General features: G+C 30.5%; 1 protein-coding gene across 2 annotated transcripts; it reads left to right on the top strand.

Annotated features, from left to right (window-relative positions):
* Positions 1 to 1724: 1724 nt before the first annotated feature.
* Positions 1725 to 9608, top strand: LOC131853091 (origin recognition complex subunit 3). Of its 2 annotated transcripts, none has more exons than XM_059203908.1 (12): positions 1725 to 2255; positions 2805 to 2948; positions 3892 to 4070; positions 4721 to 4829; positions 5083 to 5303; positions 5622 to 5769; positions 5841 to 5966; positions 6361 to 6678; positions 7100 to 7480; positions 7768 to 8001; positions 8580 to 8764; positions 9469 to 9608. In XM_059203908.1, the coding sequence occupies exons 1-12, from the start codon at positions 2229 to 2231 to the stop codon at positions 9563 to 9565; spliced, it is 2169 nt and encodes a 722-aa protein (XP_059059891.1). In that variant the 5' UTR covers positions 1725 to 2228; the 3' UTR covers positions 9566 to 9608. The 2 variants fall into 2 exon arrangements, with proteins under 2 accessions (XP_059059891.1, XP_059059897.1); XM_059203914.1 differs by lacking the exon at positions 1725 to 2255 and adding an exon at positions 3431 to 3501 and having other exon boundaries at positions 2856 to 2948.
* The last annotated feature ends 979 nt before the right edge of the window (positions 9609 to 10587 follow it).

Raw genomic sequence — 10587 nt, 5'->3', positions numbered from 1 at the left:
CATCAGCCGTCTCTGACCCATCAATTATATTGTTGTCCGTACATTAGCGCGGTGCACCATTCCATTACCATACAAACAAGCGATTGGTACACCATCTATATAACTTATCTATAAGGTATCTAGATACGCTTGAAAGTATAATAACTATGTTATTATAGATATCTATATATGTAACACTAGTACATAATATACACAGTTAACATAATATTATGTCGTCTTTCTTAGAGCGCATACGGTCCCTGAGGCATAAAAGGAGGATATACTTTGGGTAATGACCCGATATTATAGAGATAACAATTAATACACTAGGAGATACAAGGGTTTTTTTTTCGGACTACTCTAATGCTGTTGGCCGCAGCTGGCCGTTACAGCTTCATCGGATGTTAGGGGGCGAGTGCAGATCAACCAAAGAAAGGACTTATGAAGCGGATGAAGGCCAACTCTCGCTTGACGGATACGATTTTAGTCTGAGGGCACCGCTAGGGGTTCGAAACTCAGCTGAGGTCGTCGTAATTTACGACGATCTCAGCTGAGTTCGGGGATCGCCCCGTTTGAATTCAGACGGGGACCGATCGGAGGAGTGCCTTCTTTTTATAAATATTCGGTGACTCGTTAAACAACTTTTTTCGTTTAACAATTGAAATTAATCTACAATGCTTACGTATAGTTTTATATAACAATTCATACTAAATCCAGTTTCTACAAAACAACTATAAATAGTTAGGTACTTCACAACACTTATTGCAAAAGTCAAACACACACAATAGAGATCATATTAGAAACTTTGGTACTTAATTACATTGATATTTAAAAATAACAGTTTAGATACTAAATTACTTACTACATATACCTAATCTTACACAAGGTAAAAAACGACCTTTCTTTATAAGTTAGCCTTTTTTTCTTCTATATTTTAATTTTAACAGTTTTGATTATACCTGTTTTTTTATGGATGACTAGCTGTACCCGTGACTTCGTCCACGTGGAATTTAATTTTATTTGTCTAAAATAAAAGTTTTTTTCTCAAATATAAGTAGCCTTAGATACTTCACCTTACTTAGTTACGTTACCTTATTACATCAGCTACCTGCCAATAAAAGTCCCGCCAAAATCGGTCCAGCCATTTCTGAGATTAGCCGAAACAAACAGACAGACTCACAGACAAAAATTGTAAAAAATGTTATTTTGGTGTATATATATATATATATATATATATATATATATATATATATATATATATATGTATATTTATATTCATATGCATAATTGCATATAGTAAAAAAGGTTATTTCAATATTACAAACAAACACTCCAATTTTATTTATATGTATAGATGCATAGATAATAGAATGGGGGATGTCCCATTCCATGCGCCCCATTGCCTGCCCTATCGATTTATGCGGGGTGGGTACCAGTGAAGGATGATAAGATAAGAATCAGGTCAGGTCAGTTAACCCATCAGGTTAAATTCACCAAGAATTAATCACGATGGTTTTCAGGGGGAACCGCGTGTAGGTCAACTTGACATTTGTAGATTGGTAGCAATAAAATTATCACTTTGGTACATTGGTAGCAATAAAATCATGTCTGAAGCGTCAAACTGAAAATAATGTCAAAGTTTTCCCGCCTTATCAGACTGTCACCAACAATACATGTCATTATACAATATACAACTTACTCTATGCTACGCACAAAAGCAGTACTTACTTACTTTTAACGTTTAAACGTTTGGAATCATCATGGATTATGAAATTATTGTAAATAACAGATAATAAACGTCAACTATGTAACAATTACATTATTTGCAGTCGGTATACAGTCACAAAAACAGACCTCCTGTATATATAAAGAAGACCAAGTTGCTTATTAAAATAAGCATGTTTCAAAAGCTATGTTTATGGCAAGCGCTCCTCTCTAATTTGCTTGCAGCACCGGTGGTTTTGTTCTGTAATCTGTGCTATAAGTACTAAAATAAACTTTTTACTTTCGTTTGTGTCCTTAACTAAAAAAATTATATAAATGTGAATTATTATATCTTTGTATGAAATATATCTAGAAAAACTTTTGCAGCTAATAGTTTTCGTAATTTTCAGTTCCTAATTGGCATATTTCGGTAGTTTTGAATATTTTGAATGGTAAAATGTAATTAAGTGTTTGTATGCCATAATTTAGCTAAATCATTAATATATTTTGAATATAAAATAAACTACTAAATTATCACAAGCATCATGGAGTCTACAGTTTCAGTTTCTAAGGTCTGTAATATAATATACTTAATTATTTAAAGTATAGTAAAAATATTGTATTACTAGAATATATTCTACTTGTATACTGTTTTATAAGAGTGTAATATATATTTTTATTTAGGGTATACCAAACTTTACAAATGATAAACTATTAGCACTTTAAATGTGAAAACCAACTAACAACAATTGGGTACTTCATACTCAGTTCATTAATATATATAGTTCATATGTAATATAAAACATCCTGGTGAGTTAAATAATCTCAGAAATTCTCAGTTTAGAAAAGTAACAGTGGTGTACAAGTTTAACACAGAATAACTAATTAATTAATCATAGACCAAAGTAAATACTATGTAACACATTATTAATTGATAAATTATAGAAATGTGCATACTCAACATAAAGACAGTAAGAAGATACAGTCTATTTTGAAATATTCAAACAAAGTTCATATGCTGTACCAACGAGTCTGAACACTGATTACAAAACTAACAGTAACAATAATTTAAGTTATGTAATAATTATTATTTAATTTTTTTTTAATAATTTGTTTTTCAGGGTGTATTTTTATTTTCTAATGGTTTTAATAAAAAATGTTTACAAAAGAAACATAAACAAAATCTGTTTGAGAAAATCTTTAAAAAAGAACTTTGGTATGAAACCTATAAAAGGAATTGGGACTATATTGAGAATGAACTAGCAGTAAGTTTGTCAAAATATTCTCATTATAATAGTTATTATTTAACAAGTACAATAAATATGAAAAAATAATTAGCACATACTTTGTGTGAAGATAGGACCTTAAGTTTCACAATTATTTTTGTGTACTATTTTTATGTATATCTATGTAAATGTAGGTCAAAATGGAATGGAAAAACAGTCACATTCCTGCACTAATGGTATGCATGGGAAGGGAAGGCACAAGTGGAGGAGGGTAGCATGGAATTCGGTTAGATAACTAACCAGGAATGAACCACAATGATTTCCAGCAAAGATCATTTCCAAATTCATTGTACATGGCTAGTAATGGGAACCATAAATCCTGTTAACAATAACAATCCCCAACCTTCCATGTCTACCATTAAGTAAAACTTATTTCTACTTGTAATATTGTACAAATTTAAAAATAATGTATGGGTTTATTAGCAATGGTTATACCTACTTCTTAAATTTTCTTTTCTCAGCTAACCTTCTAGTGGATACCTCCACTTGAAGATATTGCTGGGCAGTACATGAGTGTTGTAAGAGATCTCGGGTTGGTCTGATTATATATATATCTTATATATAAAATTCTCATGTCACAATGTTAGTTACCATACTCTTCTGAAACGGCTTGACCAAATTTTATGAAATTTTATATGCATATTCAGTAGGTCTGAGAATCGGCTACTATCTATTTTTCACACCCCTAAGTGTAATATCCACCCCTAAATATATATTTTTTATATATAAATATTATTTTTTCTACATAATATTTTATTTTCATTTTATTATTATTTAGAATTGAAAAATACATACAACTCCAAATTTTCACCCTTCCAGCATCAACTCCTATTTTTTATATGGCAAAATAATGTTTGCCGGGACAGCTAGGGTTTTATAAAAATATTAATAATGTAGTAAGAAACTAAATTATTATTTCCAGGATCTGCATTGTAAGACTTACAGTATGTTGCTTAACAATATGGTAAATTATATTAATTCATTCTCCATCAATAATGATCCTGAGACATGTGAAAATATTATACCTAGTGTTACACTACTTACTGGTGTTAACCAACCGGATCATATCTCTCAGTTTACAGCACTTATTAATAAACTCAGGTAAGATATTTTTGAACCTATAAACTTTTTTAATGGATTATTATTATAATATTATGGTGCATCAGCCTGTTATAACAGATTTTGCTTGTGTGGCACTGGGACTACAGGAAGAGAATGAAGTCAGGTCAGTTAGCTCATCATAATTAATTGACTAGGAATTAATTAGAATGGTTTACAGAGGGGGCAGAGTGGAAGTCAATCTGACATGGTACATTGATAGCAATATGTTATATTGCTAGTTCATATTACTATAATCCCGTCCCCCCTAAAGACAAAAATCATGATGGATTCTTGTCTTTAGGGGTATGGCCAACCATGAACAGTTTAAAAATACTATATTGAAATGACTCAGGTTTATGTAAATTAGTTTTTGTTCCATCTATGTTCCTGGTGGAGTTCTCTTACTGTGTCTATTGGATTGATTGAATAGTCAGAACTATTTGTGGTTGAAATACTTCTACTTATTGCTATTTGCTACATCTATATATATCCTGAATACTCACTTCCCACTGTACAATGTTTTTTTTTACTTGAAATTTTTATACTCACATACAATATACATCATCTGAACATGTTAAACCTACCTTACTCTAAGTTATAATGTTTGTTTATTAGCATAAATAATTATAATTAAAAATACTAAATTACAGGGATGAAGTGACATCACATATAGCGATGGTAAATTCACAAGATGCACCCACTGTTAAACATTTGGTAGAAAATGCTGTTTGGCAGTTAATTCATGGATATGAAGCAGTGGTATGAAGTCCTTTTATTTGACCATTATTTATTTTTGGAAGAGACATGCTAAGTACATATAGAGCTATTTGCATTTAATATACTTATTTAATATTTATTTCTATTACATAAACTACAATTATAAGTAGTTTATAATATTAATTATTATTTATTAAAAGTATAACAGCATAGTTCTCTGAATTACATGTTATTCATTGGCATTTAAAATATGTCAAATATATAATTATTAATTGTTTCTATAACTGTATTACAGACTGATTTAGAAAATGAGGACTCACATGATAGCAATGAAATAAAGAAAATAAAAAAGAACCAGTGTACAATGAAAGTATTATTGAAATGGTATAATTCAAAGTATGTCAATGTGTCACCAAAGAAGAAAAAGTTAACATCAAAGAGATCTCTAGTTATTGTAATACCTGATTTTGAAAGTTTTAATAGCAATGTATTACAAGATTTTGTAATGATTATAAGGTGAGTCAATTATTGGACTTTTTTGTAATAAAATGATTTATTATAAAAAAAGTTATTACAACTTCCAGATGTAATTACAGTAAACCAACTTCTACCTAGTTGCATCTAATGAAACTTGCTTTTATTCTGGTACAATCAGTCAATACAATATTATTAAATGTAAATAGACAACAAATACTGAAACATAGGTTATGTACAGGATGTAACAGATATATCTATTAGATAAATAAATAAATGGAGGTTTGTTCTATGAGACCTTGCTAGCACACACATTGAAACACATTTATTTGCTCATCTTTATATTCTCATTGTTTTCAGTTCATATGTGTCTGTATTGCCAATAGTATTTGTGTTTGGTGTGGCAACTGCAGTATCGGCGCTACACAAGTCATTTCCATATCACGTGTCATCCAAATTGTTGATTAAAGTATTTCCTTCCCACTCATCGCCTGTGTATATGAATCAGGTAAGGACAGTTTGTACTTATATTTAATTTAATTATTAAACAAAAATATAAAACAATAAAAACTGTTTCAGGTGCTTGAGGACATATTTTTGACTTATACAAGTCCTTTCCATTTATCAGGGAAAGCGTTTGAGTTGTTGACTGATGTATTCCTTTTTTATGATTTTTCGGTGACAGGACTTGTTCAAAGTATCAAGGTAAAGGCAAATTTGAATATGTAATTATGTATCACGGCAAAAATATTGTTTATACTCCAGATAGGGTAGTAATTTTTTTTATAATTTCGTTGTACGGTGCCTAGCCTCAATATCGAGGCTAGATAATAGTACCAGGCTGCTAAATTTCTGTTAATTTAATAATTATATTAAATTAATAGAAATTTAGCAGGAGACTGAACAGGAATTTTTAATATTTTATATACCCAATTGAAATAGGCACACAGGTTACCTGGTGGACGTCATAAACAGAACTATGGACATAACAGAATAGAATATAACATTTTTATAGTATTAGTTCAGATTTCAGATTAAATTAATTAAAATTAGGTTTTAAGTATGTTTACTAATTATTTCACATGTATTTCTGTTTCAGTACTGTATGATGGAACATTATTATGGAGACAATGTGAAAGCGCTCTGTAACGGGAGAGAAAATATAGAAGATATAGTTAAAAATTTGAGTACAGATGATCTAGAAAGCATCAGGCAACTGATGTCTTTCAGGCCATTTTTGGAAGCACAATTAGATTGCCAAACTAAAATCAATTTGTTTGAAGATGACAACTTCTTTAGAGAAGTGCTTTGTAGTGAGATTAATAAGTTACATGACTATATGTACACATTTTATGTTTGTGTTAGATTATTGGCAGCTGTTCTCGTAGATCTTCCAAAGAACATGTTAGGTAAAACGGTAAGAGTTAAAATTTGCATTTTAATAAAATACGTCAAACTTCTAAAACGTTTGATTGAATAATTGGCAAAAATATTAGGAAATAATGTCTATCTAAATATTTAGAAGGAAATTCATAATGTAGAGAAAATTTAACTGTTTTCATTTACACTCGTAATTATTAATCTTATTCAACAGTAATAATGTAGACCACTGTGCATTTTTAAATATGATAGTTTAGCCCAAACTAGACCAGATGCAATGGCCAATGATATTTCAACACTTACAGTATGTACACATATTATAATTTTTATTTGTTAAATTGTGTATTGTGGAATCGGATTTGGCTCACAATGTGCATGTCACGGCACTAGGAGTCACTTCTATTAGGAGTTATTGTCATAATAAATGTTATTGTTAATCTTATTTATTATTATTATAGGTCCGCGAAATTTACACTAAATGTGCTGTGGAATGTGTTACTGATACACAAGAGTTCAAAGAATGTATGCAATTAATAAATTTTCAATCGCAAATGAAGTTAGTTGAAAATATAAAGCAAATATTAAAAGTAATTAATACTGCTTTACAAGTGGTCTCGCCAGTGAAACCTCTTCGGGCCACACCAACCAAAAATAATTTAAGTAACATTCAACTGAATAGTGACCTTGGAGAAAACTTTGTTAAAACTATTAGAGTACATCTTTTAATGTTTTTACGACAAATTGAAAATGCTAGTACGGAAACGAATGTTATTACTAGCGGTACCGAAAATGAAGTCAATTCTGAAAATACTCCTGGTAACAGATATAAACTGAAAGAGGTAAGATATTTCCTATACTTTACTGAATTTTGTGTATGTGGTTAACAGTAATATGGATAGCCTTCTTGAAATTTCGATACAAACACTGTATTAGCAGGATTTCAGACAGCTTAGAGTAATCACTGGGTTTATAAGAGTTTTAAAATTATATATAGGTTTACATTCAGATTTACTCATATGTAACGAGTGTATTACTTTTTTATGTAATGTGAATATCACGTTGCTACAAAAATTCGCAAAATGAAATCATTAACACTTACAAGAATTACATAATACATATATTTCAGAAATTACTTAAAGCTACAAGAGTGGATAAAGTTCAATCCGAATTCGAAATGGTGCGTACAAGATTCGTGAGTTATTTAGAAGAAATGTTTAATAAAGGGTTGCAACCGCCCCATACGCAAACATTCCATGAGATATTCTACTTTAGCGATATTTCGAGCGTGAAGAAGCATATAGTTGGATCTCCACGGGGAGCATTACACACTGCTCTCAGCAATCCAACCCATTACCTCCAGGTATGTTTTCAGCGCATTGCTGTAAGGAATCACATTAGATTTTTTTTGTAATACTTTGAAATTTTGTCACTATCCTATCAGGTTTTAAACTAAATGTATTTGTGTCTGTCCTTATTTATCAATGTATTACATCGTATGCTCGATAATATTGCTTTTGCTTGGTTTTAATTATTTCTTTACTGTATTATAATTGTTTTTATGGAGTGTACTATTGTTGCCAATATAAAACTTCCTTCTTCCCTTTAATTCACGAATTTTTTCACGAATTAACTTCCCTTTAATATCACGAATTACTACGAAATACTACTTACGTTTCGGCTTATCTGAGAGGCGCCGTATATTTCTTGCTTCTGCTTGTGTGCTCATTCTTTTCTGTCATTTAAAGATACCTTTTAATGTGCTCCTAGTTTTCTTTGACAAGTACATGAAATATTAATGTCCTTACTTTTATAATGTTTGGAATTGAATTTATTTTCACTTATTTTAATTTTAAAATATGATAAATAATTTAATAAACAGGAATTTCTAATATATTTTTTTCGATAATGCAATACATTTATTTTTCTATTATATTTTAGTGTTCTTGCTGTCTGCTGACGTCTTCAGAGAGTGCAGTGGATACATTACCGGACGTTTGTTTAGCATACAAGTTACATCGAGAGTGTGGCAAACATATCAATTTATTTGACTGGCTTCAAGCATTCGGTGCAGTGTTGCGACCTGAGGATGACGATGACCAGCGACAGCAGGATTCAAGCATTCAGTAAGCACAGATTACAATTAGTTCAGAAAATAATCTTCACAAATAATCTATCCAATAATCTTTTAGTCTTCAGTAACGTTGTAATAATTTCTCAGGAAAGATATACAAGACAATGATTTAAAGTGTATAATAGTTGTAATAGAGATCGTAAATAGATGATATCCCATGAGATCAACGGTATTTTGTAATGTATATAGGATTTTCTATGTCATCGTATAACAGCCGATGGTCCCAACAACCATTAAGTTCGTTTGATTTATTTAATAATAATATAAATTAGCTATATTAATCACGAGTGGCAAATAAGATTTTTGTGTGACGAGGAATTAATTGAGGTTATTGCCATGAGTGGCATCAGGTATGTTACTGTTATGATGTTATTAAAGTTGCCTATTGCATTATGGCTGCCTATCGGGTAATTACACTGCCATATTTTAGCATTCAAACTGGAACACAGTTTATAAAGGATGCTGCTTGGTTATAAAAATATGCTGGAGTCTCCTTTGGTATAAATATTTAAACACTACTAAGCATAAAATAATTAATTTAATTAAGTAAGAAATCTCTTTAACTCTTTACATTTGTTATAGCATATTTAAGAAGAAAAAGTTCTGCTTGTTTAGTATTTGTAAGAATGCTTCTGAATATATTTGAAAAGAAATTGACAAAGTATATGTAGTAAAACTGTTTTATTTACTTTTCAGTGTAAGATTTACCCGTGCTGTTGCAGAGCTACAGTTTCTTGGTTTTATAAAATCTTCTAAACGAAAGACTGATCATGTTATGCGATTAACATGGTAATGTTAATATTATTAATTTATTTTTGTACCAAATAAAAAATGTTTTGAGGAATGGATTTGTTTAAAATTTACCTTTTTTATAATCACAAAAATTGCCTTGTATGATTTTCATGATTTAGTTGATGAGATGCATTACATCTCTTCTATATGGAATTTGAAGATTTTAAGCACTGATAAATTTATATTTACGGGTTAGTGGTAGAATGTCACATTTATATATACAGAAGTGTAAGTTGGACTTGGTTTGAAATAATATATAATATATTATTACGCAAACTAGAGCATTATGGGATTAGAGAAAAATCCTCAGAACTCATTGGATCATATTTGCGCGATAGAATTCAAGTGGTAGACATTAAAGGAAGCAAGTCCAAGGGGTCATTTATAAAAATGGGTGTACCCCAGGGTTCTATACTTGGCCCATTTCTTTTTCTTGTTTATATAAATGACATACCATACCAGTTTCAAAACATACTTGACATAGTATTGTTTGCTGATGACACATCACTTATTTTCAAAGTGAAAAGAAATACAAAGGATTTTAATAATATAAATATTGCTCTTGAGGATGTTCTAAACTGGTTTACATCAAATAATCTAGCGCTTAATTCAATGAAAACAAAATGTGTTAAATTCTCTTTACCAAATGTAAAACAAGTAACGACAACTGTTAGTATGAATCATCATGTTTTGGACTTTGTTGATGAGACTTCGTTTCTTGGTATTGTAATAGATAATAAATTGCAGTGGGGTCCACATATATTCACACTAGCCAAAAGACTAAGTTCGGCTGCTTTTGCTATCGGAAAAATTAGACAGTTGACTGATACTGCAACAGCGAAACTAGTGTATTTTAGTTACTTCCATAGTATAATGTCGTATGGTATTATATTGTGGGGAAGAGCGGCTGATGTAGAATCAATTTTTATATTACAAAAAAGAGCAATTCGTTCAATATATAATTCACCGTGTCGCGAATCTCTTAGAGAACGCTTTAAAGAAACAGGTATTCTTACTGTTCCC

Source organism: Achroia grisella, unplaced genomic scaffold (genome assembly GCF_030625045.1).
Source record: "Achroia grisella isolate CSIRO2021 unplaced genomic scaffold, CSIRO_AGI_Agris_v1 utg1179, whole genome shotgun sequence".
NCBI lineage: Eukaryota > Metazoa > Arthropoda > Insecta > Lepidoptera > Pyralidae > Achroia > Achroia grisella.
This window is presented reverse-complemented; position numbering and strand designations above follow the sequence as displayed.